A 14,783-nucleotide genomic window follows, 5' to 3' on the forward strand; every position below is an offset into this window, starting at 1 on the left:
TGTTAAATTTGCGGATGACTCTGTGATTGTGTCTCTTCTTAATGAGTTTGAATCAGATTCTGGTCCAGTGACAGATCATTTTATCCAATGGTGTGATGCTTCATTTTTAAATATTAATGCTTCGAAAACAAAAGAGATGTTCATTGATTTCCGTAAGAAGAACTCTGTACCTGTGTTGCCTTCTGCCATAAAGGGACATCAGGTAGAAGTGGTTACACAGTATAAATATTTAGGGACTGTATTTGATGATAAACTACAATTTGAGGCAAAGACTGATATCATTAGAGGAAAGGCTCTTCAGCGTATGTATTTTCTAAGGAAACTTCGAACTTTTAACATGGATGTTTCTTTTATGAAAATGTTTTATACCTGTTTTATCGAAGCTGTTTTAAGTTTTTCTATTATCTGTTGGTATGGTAATCTTAATGTCAAGAATAGGAGGAAGTTGACAAGCATAGTTACAATGTGCAGTAAGATAGTGGGGATCGAATTAAGGACAATCACACAAATTTATGAGCATAGGACGACTAGGAAGGGCCAGTTAGTCCTTTCTGATGTCACTCACCCGTTGTGTATTGAACTTCAACTACTTCCTTCAGGACGGAGATTTAAACTCCCCTTGTGTAAATCTAATAGATATAGAAATTCCTTTATACCTGCTGCAATTAGGTTTTTAAATGATTTATTGTAAATTGTGTGTTGTGTTGTTATATGTGTATGTGCATACTGCTGTCTACACAAAGAATTGCCTTTGAGGACAATAAAGTTTAATCAATCAATCAGTGTTTGGAACATAGACAGTATATAAACTGGACACAGCGACTCCATTGGATTCAACGGAGACAAGTGAAGTCAATTAGAAGCGGGGCGGATGGCCAAGATGGCGGTGGGTGCAGACGACCTTTTCTAAGTGGAGATCATTTTCCCGGGATTTCCCTTCTAACTTTACTTATTATTATGAACTGACGACAAAAAAAAAAAAAAATGTTACATGAACTTTGTGTCGAAATAAACCTAAAATTCTCGGGACAGCAGCATGTGTCCAAATTTTAATCTTAACCGTTCTATTTCATCAGATACGATCTGTAAACAGGGCTTTAAGTGTAAAATACTGAACTTGTCCTTTAAACCACTTCCAAGCGTTATGTTGACAACACTTTTGAAACAATTACTTTTTATTACAACTGTACATGAATAAATAGGCCATTTGGCCCTGGACTAATAGGGTATTCTATCTGTCCATTCTATTGGCTCACTATTTTGAAATCTAATTTAAGGCTCTCACAAATAAATACTATGGGTATATTATACATTTTCTGAGTCATCAGAGTGCCTTGAGTATTGAAGTTGTTGAGTTTTGTGTCTGTGGTGTTCTTTCATGCCACAGGGATAAAAGAAAGCATACAGTTTAGGCGGAAATTGAGAAAAAAATGTGTGTTATTTCTGGTTTAAAGAAGTCATGTGACCTCTGTGTTTGTCAGACAGATTCAGTACTGGCCTTAAATGAAAGCCTAAAAGGTCCCCTTTCCAACGATACCAAGCAGCATATTATAGAATATTGACAATATCCCTCGCATGAGCCTAAACCAGATATACACCAGATTTCAAAAACAGAATTAATCTTAGGGGGTTAGTAACTTCATGAGCTGAAAACAGTGATTTCGCTTCCACCCCTGCACTGCTATCGGGATTCTTCTAGTACTAGGGGTGTATACCTTGCCAAAAATCACTATGAGACTTTGTCCCCCCAGATGATACCGATGGACCAAATTTGGGGCCCTGGCTCATGGACTTTAGGGTCTTTTAAACTATTGTTTGTTGCATAAATATCTTCCATATAATGCTCTGCAATATTCCTTGAAAAAAATGTACAAAATATAAATACAAATTGTGTACTTATAGTTGCGTATGAACACAAAGATTGTTTAGCCAACACATTTTTATATACATTGTCCAGGTAACCTACCATTCCTATAACATAACGTGTTACCTATAGGCCAACAGCATACATTAGCTACTAAGAAATTGACTTGCTCCAAGTACTCTACATTTCAGTTACTGAAACATTAGGTAACTCGAACCTCTTTCTTCTCTATGTAAGCCTTGTTACCTACAAAGTACGCTCTCTTTCCCTCTTTGTGTGCTTTTTCAGCAAGAGGCCATAACTTGGTGCGTGCTTCTTTGTCTGCAGCGGTCAGATCCTCTTTAAAACGGAGATGCTTTCTTTGTAGATATTCATTTGCTTTGGCATTTCTCCATACCAAGTCTCTTGCCGTCCGTGAAAGAAACCTGATGATCACTGGTCGCGGTGTGACGTTGCTCTTCACCTCTGGAGGTTTGCCAATCCTGTGGACTACATCGATGACACCTGTCACAAATGTGCATTCAGTTTCTGGAAGGATCTCTTTGCATATTTCTTTCACAACCGCTTTAACGTCTTCTTCTGGTCTCTCAGGGGAACCATAGAGACGCAAGTTCCATCGCCTGTTGTATCGCTCAGCATCGTTTAACTTCTGCTCCATTTCGTGAATCTTCTTTTGAGATTCAAACGCTCTGTGTTTAAGACATGCACTTTCCTTCTTTAAATCAGAAATGTCTGGATAACAGTTATCGAGTGATTTTTTGAGTCCTTCGATTTGTAGAGTGCTTTGTTTGACGGCCATGTCAATTTGATCGGATGGTTCGTCAGTTTTCGCCGTCAGAATGCGAATGATGTTCTCTTGCATCTCAGTCAGAGAAAGTTCATTTCCTCCATCATTCTTAGCTTTCTGTGGTGGACGTTTCACTGGAGAATTAGGATTTGTATTACAGTTACCTCCTTCAACCACTTTACAACTATAAGAATGGAGATCATTAATACACCTTTTTTCTTTTGCAGATTCAGTCTCCATCTCCACAGAATTCTCCATCTTTCGCGGTGTATGTCGACCAAACGGCTGAGAAAGTACCGTTTACACACAAACCTGTTGTTGAAAGTCTCCAAAAGTGTCTTTACAAATGCATAACTAGCAATACTAAGCAACCATATACGATTTAAATCTTATTAAATTAAGTGGACCCTATGTTTCTCTGTCTCAGCTCAAAATACACCAACCGCTCACGTCGCCATCTTGAGCCCCCAGCATGATGTGACATTTGAACCGAGGCGTCGGAGCTTGTGTCGAGAATAAATGGCGTGCCAGATGAAGCCGCGATTCGAGGCTTGTGTTGTTAACGTGAAAATCACGTGACTAATGACAAACGAGGCCTTGGTTTGTGTGGATACGTCATCGGTTCGGTCTGAGTGTCGCTTCCGGATAAAGGGGTTCGAAACTCGCGCCACCTTGTGGGTGTTGCAGGAGTAGCAGAAGCAGTTGTAGTGTCAGAGAGTCAGAGAGTTAGAGAACTCCCATTGTCATTGTCGTTATTGTGTCATATATGTGTTAGGGCTGTATATTATTACATTATATCAGGTTAGAATAGTTATAGTATATTGTTATTATTAATTATAGTAGGCCTAGCTATATTATAGTCTTGTTATATTAATTAGATAGGATTATTTGGATTGCTTTGTATTTTTGGATCTGGACTGGACTGCTTTTTGATTTGTTTGCTTTTTGTGACCTCTTCCTTTTTCCTGGTAATGGAGCCAGCAATAAAGAGGAGATCCTCCCCTGTCTGAGCTCAACAGAAGCATCAGTGTCCTCATTTACACCAGCTGGCACTGCCATTTTTATGTTCCCCTGCATCCTCTGTGGCTGGAGAGGTTTTGTCCAAGAAGAGGGACTTTTCCCACCCCAGACTATTCTGTTGCAGTTTACTTTATTACACTCCCTCCACCATTAGCACTGCACTCAACACAGTGTCACTTTTGCTGTTCATACTGTCACTAGCCAAACGATTTATGAATAATTAATTAATTAATTGTGTGTGTGACAGTTGTCTCTGCATAAATAAATTCAGACAGAGAAAGATACATATTTTATTTTATACCCAGGCAATGGACATTGGTTCAAAATTAATTAATTAGTCTGCTATGTATTTGCACAGTAGCTAGGTGTCACTAGTGAGCAATGCTGAATGAAGCTTCGAGTAATGAACCTTTGGGTGAAGCAATGGGCTGCGAGGTCTCAGTGGTTCAGGAAGCCTCATTTTGCCATCACTATTTACACATGATGACACTCTTAAAGGGCTTGTTTCGTTTAAATGATGAAGTATTTAAAAGTGTGCTGGTCGTACGAATAAACCTGAAGAACACCATAAACAGCTGCGCTCAATGACGAGCATGCTTTCACACAACCGGAAGCCACGGCTGACAGCACTTCAAAATAAAAGTCCCGTTGTCGCAACCTCTTTGACCTGAAATATTTACTTAAAGTCGCCCTGTAGTCAATAATTGTATCCCTTAACCCTCTGATTATCTTCATTTGGGCCAACACTCGTTGTATTTGGGTCTCCAGGGACCCCAGAATATAACATGCAATTTTGAAACAGAATAATAGTTGTTGTTTTTTTAAACAAATGTAATTTTACTCTGTTTATTAATGTTTTTACTCTACATTTGTGCAGTATTTAGGCCTATGCTAGATTTTAAAGTTATATAAATTAATTTAAAAAAAGTTTTTTTTTATACAAAAACAGCTTTTTATGTAAAATTCACTTTATAAAAGACCCACATTTCTAAATTTAATTTATAGGGATAACATGGATAATTGTACATGGTTGGTTTAGTGTAACATTTTTGCCCATATTTTGGAAAATATAGTTTTAAAAGTAAAAAACTAAACGAAATTGAGAAATTTGGGTCTTTTATAAAGTGAATTTTACATAAAAAGCTGTTTTTGTATAAAAACCTATTTAAAAAAAAAAAAACTTTTTTTTTTTAAATATATCATAAATCCTCCAAAACTGCATAAATGTGGAGTAAAAACATTAATAAACAGAGTAAATTTACACTTGTTAATAAAAAAACGATTATTCTGTTACAAAGTTACATGTTATTGTCTGGGTCACTGGAGACTTTTTCACGCTAACATAAAAACAGATATCATAAAAAAAAATGTAAAAAATGTGTAGATCTATAAAGGGTTGAGAGTCGTACAAAGTTTCATGCCATTTGGACAAAAAGAACATTTTTTAAAATTCAGCAAAAGTCATTTACGGGTTAAAAGGACCCTGAAGAAAACCAGAGGGTTAAAGGGATGGTTCGGAGTAAAATTAACCTAGGGTCCTTTGCACCATGAGCTCGAGCCGAACACCCCCCAGAAGCCTTTTACCCCTCGGTCGAACATTATTACAGTTAGAGCTTATTTAGAGACATCAGCCGGATGGTTTAGTGCAGGCGCTAATGGATCCTATGATGAATCTCGTACATTACTCCACTAATAATGCCCAGAATGGCACCAAACTTCTACAGTAAAACAAATAGGTTCTGTACTCATAAAACGAGGCATTGGAAAGTTTGTAAGTACATCAGGAGTTTATTTAAATAACACTTGCCTGATGGCTAATGCTAGCGCTAACCCGGACACTGACGTCACTTCAGTGAGTTGAGGAAAGCTGTAAAAGTCCTGCAGAAAGCGATCATGAGGATGGAGTGTAACGACGCCCAGCTCCAGGAATGCACTCATATTTTGTTGGTAGTTCCAGTTTATAACAATTATTAGTTAACACTAAGTTGTTAACACTTCGGAAAAAAATAAAAAAATTGTCGTTAGTTTTGTTCACATTGTCATGTTAATTATAATCGAATGCATTTTGTTTTATTGACCACAATATTATCATTGATATTTGTTTGAGAGGGGCACTTCTGATTCATTTTGAAAAAGGGGCTCGAGCACCAAAATCTTTTGTAGGAGACTTTGAGCTTTGTAAGTTTGTAGATCTTATACATGCAAAAACATCTACATAACACACTAAAGAAAAAGAAAACATGAAAACACATCATATGACCCCTTTAATACATTAATACACATGTAATGCAACCATTATTAAAACATTATGTATGAACTTGAGCTTCCATTGTTTTCCAAAAGTGAGCTTGAACTGTTTCTTCTTCTTCTCATAATTATGAAAAATGAATATTTCATCAGTCTTTGTCTCCCTCTGCTGGTACAACACAAACACAGAGATATTCAGGCTCTTTATTTACTCTGTGACAAAACTCAGAGCTTTTTGAGTTACTGTGCGTTTATACACATAAAATGATTAATCTATGAATGAGAAACTGTAATTTGCTGTGAAATAAAAGGTGTTTCACTGCCGCCTCATCAGGTCTGTCAGAGGATCGCTGAAATCTAAATGAAGTCTTCATTTCTAACAGTGAAGTCACTGTATCTTCAGTCTCTGTTGATTCTGTTGACTGAGTCTCTGTAGTGGATCCTTATTCACCATCAGATGATCAGCACAAGATCACACTGTCATCTATAACCTAAAATAAAACACACACACAGTCACATATGCAGTATGAGATATTACATCTGTCACATCTTTTCATAAGAAAACTAACTAGATAATCTATATTAATTCATTCTCAAGCATGATCATATCGCTTCTCTCTGATGCTCAAAGTCACTTTACAAACTCAAAAGCACATGAAAGGTCACTTTCACACACCGGACAGCTGATCCAGAACCAGCAGAAATGACCATTACACTCACTACACATTTAATATCAGTTAATAACAACCCAGATCTCAGATTATCACACACATAAGGCGTCTTTACACACAAACCAAATCTGAAGCGGCATAAAATCACAAAATGTGCATTTACACAGAATGTTTATTGCTTCTCTGACGCCGAGAACATAAATGCATTTACACAGGAATTAGTTATTAAAATCGTGGGAAATAATACTTTGAACATTACTATTTTAAAACTACAGTTTTAACAAAGTGTTATAAAATGAATTTAAAAGTAATTAAATATTAAAGAAATAAAACTCAAGATAAATAAAAACACAGAATTTCAGATTTCCTCTGTGTGATATAGCGATCTCACGCTCTGATGTTTGTCATAATTCTGTGGTACTGAGAGCTATTTTATATTTCTTAATAAAACTATTCCAGATGGAACAAATGCTACAAATATATTATGAATTATTACACCGGGTCGATCACCGCAGGATTCATTCATGTTTTTCAAAGAGCCAGAAAGAACAATTCTGCTGTCGTGTGTGTGTGTGTGTGTGTGTGTGTGTGTGTGTGTGTGTGTGTGTGTGTGTGTGTGTGTGTGTGTGTGTGTGTGTGTGTGTGTGTGTGTGTGTGTGTGTGTGTGTGTGTGTGTGTGTCTCTGTGTGTGTGTGTGTGTGTGTGTGTGTCTGTGTGTGTGTGTGTGTGTGTGTGTGTGCGTGCGTGTGTGTGTGTGTGTGTGTGTGTGTGTGTGTGTGTGTGTGTGTGTGTGTGTGTGTGTGTGTGTGTGTGTCTCTGTGTGTGTGTGTGTGTGTGTGTGTCTGTGTGTGTGTGTGTGTGTGTGTGTGTGTGTGTGTGTGTGTGTGTGTGTGTGTGTGTGTAATATAAGAGCTAGGCCGATATGTTTAGTCTTCCGCTTCTTGATTCTCGCGCCGCGCGTTTGGTTGTCATGACAACGGCGTAGTTTAGAGCGACACAAGATCGCGTTCATTTACACTGAACAAAACACTATCAGAGTCATCTTTGACACTAGGGGCTGAGGCGGGTCAGACCCGGCATATTTTAAGTCTGCTTTCATGCGGCATTGTGTCTTTCCACAGAACTTTGAGCAGACACAGAGCCGCTTTAGAGCAGCCTTAACTCGCTGTGTAAAGATGCCTATAGAGACAGTTAAAGGGGAAAAGCTGGAAATAACATTAATATTATTTTCACAATCAGTCACAACAGTATGAGCAGAATTACACTCATATTAAACACAGTTTAAAGTTCAGAGACCTACAGAAACTGAAGCTGAATTTAAGACTCATTATCTGATGATCTCAGACAAAATATCCACACACACACACACACACACACACACACACACACACACACACACACACACACACACACACACACACACACACACACACACACACACACACACACACACACACACACACACACACACACACACACACACACACACACACACGTGGTGTTACTGAACCTGGTACAATTTACTTATATTTCTAGTGAGTAAATCAGACATTTGAACTTTAAATAAAAATATGATGATGAAAATCGTTAAACTATTCTTACCTCAGTGTCTCCAGTTTATAATGTGGATCATCCCTCAGATCCTCTAACAGCTTCACTCCTGAGTCTCCTAGATTATTCCCAGACAGATCCAGTTCTCTCAGGTGTGAGGGGTTTGATCTCAGAGCTGAAGCCAGAGCAGCACAACCTTCATCTGTCACACCACACACACACAACCTGTAGAGAACAATGACACACATTAAGCCTATATCCAGAGATAAACATGACACTTAAAAAATAACATAATCCTGTCAATATGAAATATATACAAATACTCATTAGTTCACATTGTGAAAATTCATCAGTTAGGATTAGGGGATTGATTATAGAGTTTGTAGAGTATAAAAATCATTTCTATGGAAAGTCCCCATAAAACATGTAAACCCAACGTGTGTGTGTGTGTGTGTGTGTGTGTGTGTGTGTGTGTGTGTGTGTGTGTGTGTGTGTGTGTGTGTGTGTGTGTGTGTGTGTGTGTGTGTGTGTGTGTTTCTGTGTGTGATTGTGATTAATTTGTGCAATATCTCTTTTTTTAAACAATGAATTCAATATATCAGTAAATTTAACTGTTATTGTAAGAGATTATGTCTCTATGTGAGGGAGAAAGATTATATGAAACTGATCAAATGGAATACATTGAATACATTAAATATAAATGTTTATATGCATACATTACAAATGCATATATTTGAATATAAATTTCTCACACATATATCATAAAGAATGGTTAAGTAGATCACAAATCAGGTCAGATAGGTAAGAGCTGAAGTGTGACTCATATTTTTTGTTAAACCATTAATTTATAATGTTTAAGTAAGAACTGTTATAATGTTTTAACAGTGATGCTTGTTCTCAGTGTTACTTACTCAGCGCATCTAGTTGCTGTAACCACAGGCATCAGCTTCTGGAGAACTTCATCTCCTGTGTTCTGTGTGGGACTAATTGAAAATAAAAATGATTTAAAGTTAAAGTGAATTATTAATGCTAATAATAATAATAATTCATATCATAAGTAAATAATACATTATACCTTCCTAAATACCCTCAAATAATTGTTTTAATGAAAGTGGTTTTATATCTATAACTGTAGAAGCCTCGTATTCAGCCGTCACTGATTAGTGTTTTCTTCTTCTCGTTAGTGTTGCTGTGGCAGGGCTATTAGTCTGCATTTACACTACAACACTATTATGACACATCAGGTTTGTTTGTCCTGTCCGTTGCTATGGTTATCACCATGGAGACATTTAACTCCCGAGTTGGGCGGGGGGGCAAGAAAAAAGTCTTTTTGTACCTGCATCAGCAAATTATTCGTAGAAATTAAGCACACAAGTTTGTTTGCTTGTTACTTGTTTATTTACATACTTGTTCATTTCATAATTTACTTAGTTTTATTGTCACAGGAAATGATGCGCACAAAATGTGAATCATTGTCCATCATTTTGCCAGCAACTGGTGATAAAGAAAAATGATAATGAGACATTAATCTAATTTATTTTCTTAATACTTCTCTTGTATAATAATAATATTAAAACTTCATTTAGGAAAAATACTTCCTATTAAATATCTTTATATTAACTGGCTTTTTTATGAATGCAATACAGTGAATGGCAGCCGTCTGTGTCTCCCAGTGTCTTACATTATTGTCAGTTTAGTGTTCAGTGATTCATTTACACAGAAACAAAAGATAACATGTATGCCTTCATCTCCGAATACATTATCTGTGTCTTACATTTCATAATGAACTCAGATAAACTCAGTGCCGACTCGTTTTCCATCAGTTCTTTTACATTAATTAGAATGTGTGCAAAGGATTGTGGGAGATTGAAGAACACGAAGGATATACTTGATGCATCCTTCAAAATGAGCTGAATTAAAGACACAAAATGAAGTCTGTCTTCAAAACATCCTTCAAACTGAGACGGCCTTCAGAGGCGCTTGATGACGTGGCAGTCGAGATATGCAGTCTTACTAGGACACAGCCACGGTTTGAGGAACACACGCAAATGATCTACAATATCCCAGAAATCAGTCTGTGCCCCGTGATTTAAACACCTCTGATCTCTGAGTTTCTCTTTGTTCATAATGTTTTAGACTGTAATGATTGCACTCAGTGTTACTTACTGATCAGTTCTGCCTCCAATTAATCTGTTCAGGTCAAACTCCTGCAGTGTCTCCTCTGAGGACAACAACACAAACACTAAAGCTGACCACTGAGACGAGGAGAGTTTCACAGCACGTAATCCTCTAGAGCTCGTATGAGGTTCAGCTTCGTTCACTAGAGAAAGATCACCCAGTTCATTCAGACAGTGAAACAGATTGATGTATTTATCTGGAGAGGGATTCTCACTGATCTTTTCTTTAATATAGTCAGCTGTTCTCTTATTGTTGTGAGAGCTGTTTGCTGTCTGTGTCTTCAGCTCTTGTAAGAGACTCTGGTTAGACTTCACTGACAGACCCAGAAGGAAACGAAGGAAAAGGTCCAGATGCCCATTTTTACTGTGTAAAGCCTCATCCACAGCTCTCCGATGGAGATCCGATAGGGAAACTCTGCCTCCATTAGTTGGTTTGGTAATCTGGTCAAACACATTGATGTTATTGTTGATAAAGGAGAGATGCACATATAGAGCTGCTAGATGTTCCTGAATGCTCAGATGAACAAAGCTGAAGACTTTCCCCTGACACAAGCCCAACTCCTCTCTGAAGATCTGAGTGCACAATCCTGAGTAAACTGATGCTTCTGCCTCATCAATGCCACACTCGCTCAGGTCTTCCTCATAGAAGATCAGGTTGCCTTTCACAAGCTGCAGATAAGCCAGTTTCCCCAGTTTGACAATCATGTCTTCATCTTTCACTTTCTTCTCATAGTCCTTCTCATGTTTGATGTTGGTCTGAATGAGCAGGAAGTGTGTGTACATCTGAGTGAGAGTCTTGGGAATCTCTCCTCTCTCTGCTTCACTCAACATCTCCTCTAGAACAGTGGCTGAGATCCAGCAGAACACTGGGATGTGGCACATAATAAAGAGGCTCCTTGAGGACTTCAGGTGTGAGATGATCCTGTCGGCCAGACTCTGATCACTGATTCTCTTCCTGAAGTATTCCTGCTTCTGTGTGTCACTGAACCCTCGTACCTCTGTCACTCGATGGACACACTCAGAGGGGACGAGATCCGCTGCTGCTGGTCTGGAGGTGATCCAGATGAGAGACGAGGGAAGCAGATTCCCCTCAATGAGGTTCTTCAGCAGCTCGTCCACTGAGGCTGATTCAGATATATCACACAACCTCACATCGCTCTTAAAGTTCAGAGACAGACGACACTCATCCAGACCATCAAAGATGAACAACACTTTATACTCATCACTGGATATGTCCATTTCTTTAGTTTTGGGGAAAAAGAGATGAAGAAGATCTGAAAGACTGAGTGTTTTGTCCTTCATCAAGTTGAGCTCTCTGAAAGCGAGTGGAAATATGAGCTGGACGTCCTGATTCTCTTTCCCTTCAGCCCAGTCCAGGATGAGCTTCTGCACAGAGACTGTTTTCCCAATGCCAGCGACTCCCTTTGTCAGCACAGTTCTGATGGGTTTGTCTTGTCCAGGTAAAGGTCTAAAGATGTCACTGCATTTGATCGGTGTGTCCTCTGTTTCTGCTCTCCTGGACTGTGTCTCGATCTGTCTCACCTCATGCTCATTATTGATCTCTCCACTTCCACTCTCTGTGATGTAGAGCTCTGTGTAGATCTCATTCAGGAGTGTTGGGTTTCCCTGCTTTGATATTCCCTCATACAAACACTCAAACTTCTGTCTCAGATTTGATCTCAATGTGTTGAGGACTTCAGCAGGATTAGAGTCATGGCTGTAAGATTAAAATACCACATTATTACACAAGTCAGAGAAGTAAATAGCCATAAATTACAAAACTATTTATGGGACACAGAACATCATTAGGTTTCTGAAATGTGTAAATCATTAATCATGTGTGTGAGTGATGTGTGATGTGAATTGCAGCACCTAAAATTAAACAACAACAACAACAACAACAAAGTCCTGAATTTTACCTGAAACCAGGAAACGTGCTTTCATTAAAGTCTTGTGGTTGAATCACAGGCTTGTACACAGTTTTGTTTTTAACTGGTCTGGATGGAAGAGTTGACCTTAAATCAGAATGAAGAGGGTAAAGAATCAGACACACTGATATTGATGTAATTGTGTCATTAACTGAGTAACAGACCAACAGCTTTTACAGTGTGTGAATGTATTAACAATACAACACATAGAGCTTTACACAAGAGCACAATGATGATCATTAATAGACCGAAACCAGCAAGATTGTAACTCATTAAACTGCTGTATATTAATAACAATTTCATACAAATAAAATACAATAAGCACATCTTTTATAGAAATGATATACCTGAGATCAGGCCGTTTGTCTCCACTCTTAAAGTTCCGTGGCGCCTCCATAGACCAGTTACTCTTCATAGACACACAGCTGGACTCTGGGTTTGAGCTCTTCTGCTGGACTGAACTGGGTTTCAAACTAAGTAAAATATAAAGAATACAGACTTATAAAAGACCACATAAATGTTGTGTACTTTTGCTTTAATGTCTGTAACTGTTTTGCACTTTGTTTCAAACTTTGATTACAATTATTTTGAGAAATTAACTCACTGGTTTAAAAATGTTAAGCATGATTCAACAATTGTACCAAAGCGACTGAGAAAACCGGTAATATTAGGAATTAGGAATTCAAAGCAAACAAACTGAAATCAACTATAGAATTATAGAATGATTCAACTCAGATGAACATCAACCATGATCACATGACTCTTCTCAAAGGCACAATGGAGGACCGACTAAAGAGACCAATGTTTAGCTGAGCTTTAAAGATAAACCACCTTACTGTACTCTAGTAACGCTACTCTTGCTGTGAAACATCACTGTTCTGACCAGACACCGTGAAGCTTTCAACAAATCTGAACCCGTATTTATCAAGCCTCTGAGAATTACTCACAAGAACACTGCTAAGAATGGACTTAAGAGTAAAACAACTCTTGGCTCAAAGCTGTGCTTAGAAGTTAGTTATCAAGCATCTCAGTCGTAATGTAAGTGAAGTATAGGACTAAATCTTAAGTGTCAGTCTTAGAGATGATTCACAACACTTTGCTGTGCCACAAACGGGATTTTGGATGATGACATAGGCATGGACCAATCACTGAATAGATTTCCTTATTTAAGAATATGCTCAGATAAATTCCCATTGAATGGTGAAATTCCTAAGAGGAGTTTACATTCAACACTAATAATCATTCAATAAATAATTTTCAAAAGAATACATTGTGATACTCATTGCAGGGCTGTACAGTTACGAAAAGATTGGTCTGTGTGATGAATAAATGTCCCACTGAAGCACGCGTGCGATACAGTTTTGTAAACTCCGTTACTTGTGTTTGTTTTCAGACATGATAACAGTCGTTTTATACTTGTGCTTATGCGATATCACGATTTTTGATCGTGGATGATTTAATGTCTCCACGATCTGCTTTTGAAGAAATATGGTAGTATCACATTCTATCAGCTGCAGTTCTGGCGCTCAGTCCCAATACTGTAAAACTCACATCACATGTTAACGCAGCGCTAGAGTTACACTCACAGGACTCTGCACTTATTCGCAATCACAAAAGTTCATTATTTTCTCGTGCTTTAAAGCTTTGCCGGGTAAACATTTACAACTGCCTCATTCCTGAATGAATCAGGCGTTTGAATGAATCGTTTGAGTAAATGACTCAATGACTCGGTCTCCTGCCGCCTCCTACTGGCGGTTTAGTTTCGTGTTTAAAAGTATCATTCTTTCCAATTGTATATTCAAAACATAATTAAAATAATCTCATTACATTATTTAATGCAGTTTAATTTGATTGGTAACATCCCTTTAACATCTTCTTATTCTATTTTAATTTATTGATGAAATTTAAGAATTTTAAATGAAAGATGATGCATTAGGGAAGCGATTAGGGAAATAAGCGATTAGGGAATCGATTAGGGATGAGGGAAAAATGCCCTTTATAAAGGTTAAAATATCATAAATATGCTGATTTATATATGTCAAAGCTGACTGAACAGTGATGAGAATATTGATTCAGAATAAATTATATTTACAACACACACACAAAAAAACTATTTTTATTCCTGGACAAACAAATGTTTTTACTCGGACAAGTGAATGACCGAACTAAGGAGAATCAAATGAAAAGGCTTAATGTTGAGACCTGATTTATTTTTGTATTATTATTCATTTATTTACCCATAAACTTGTCTTTAGGAAGCCATACGTTACAGTGGCAAGAATAACTTTGTGAAAGCTTTGTGGGTGATGGACAGGGTTTACATTAAAACAGGAGTAAGCCTTAATCTAGTTAATTGTGCATTTCTTTTCTTTTATTCCACAGCTGATGTGTGCAGTTTTTTTATTGCTTGCATTAAAATAATTTTCTCTTGTTTTGCTTTTTAAGTTTTTTTGGCAGTTTGATAAAATAAAAGAGCCTTTCTAAGAGCCATCGTTTAAGCTGTTGACTTTTCTACCTTGAGAAAGAACGTTAAACGAA

At 37.6% G+C, this 14,783-nt stretch overlaps 2 protein-coding genes and 1 long non-coding RNA gene across 4 annotated transcripts in view; 1 reads left to right on the forward strand and 2 right to left on the reverse strand.

Annotated features, from left to right (window-relative positions):
- Positions 1–14,783, reverse strand: part of LOC309481069 (uncharacterized protein) — a 384,000-nt gene that overhangs the window by 156,262 nt on the left and 212,955 nt on the right. Inside the window, 1 exon segment of the mRNA XM_082145806.1 lies at positions 8,192–8,365. Within this exon segment, the coding sequence (XP_082001932.1) occupies positions 8,192–8,365 (174 nt within the window).
- Positions 1–14,783, reverse strand: part of LOC309481084 (NLR family CARD domain-containing protein 3-like) — a 190,732-nt gene that overhangs the window by 61,928 nt on the left and 114,021 nt on the right. For both annotated transcript variants that reach the window (XM_082145855.1, XM_082145856.1), the window contains exon 4: positions 12,593–12,718. In XM_082145855.1, the coding sequence (XP_082001981.1) occupies positions 12,593–12,718 (126 nt within the window). The remainder of the gene's footprint in view (positions 1–12,592; positions 12,719–14,783) is intronic.
- LOC309481172 overlaps positions 3,375–14,783 on the forward strand; it is a 238,649-nt gene continuing 227,240 nt past the window's right edge. The window contains exon 1 of the long non-coding RNA XR_014199930.1: positions 3,375–4,752. This is a non-coding gene — a long non-coding RNA (uncharacterized lncRNA). The remainder of the gene's footprint in view (positions 4,753–14,783) is intronic.

The sequence above is a fragment of the Leuciscus leuciscus genome, assembly GCF_965113295.1.
Source record: "Leuciscus leuciscus genome assembly, chromosome: 18".
In the NCBI taxonomy this organism is placed as follows: Eukaryota; Metazoa; Chordata; class Actinopteri; order Cypriniformes; family Leuciscidae; genus Leuciscus; species Leuciscus leuciscus.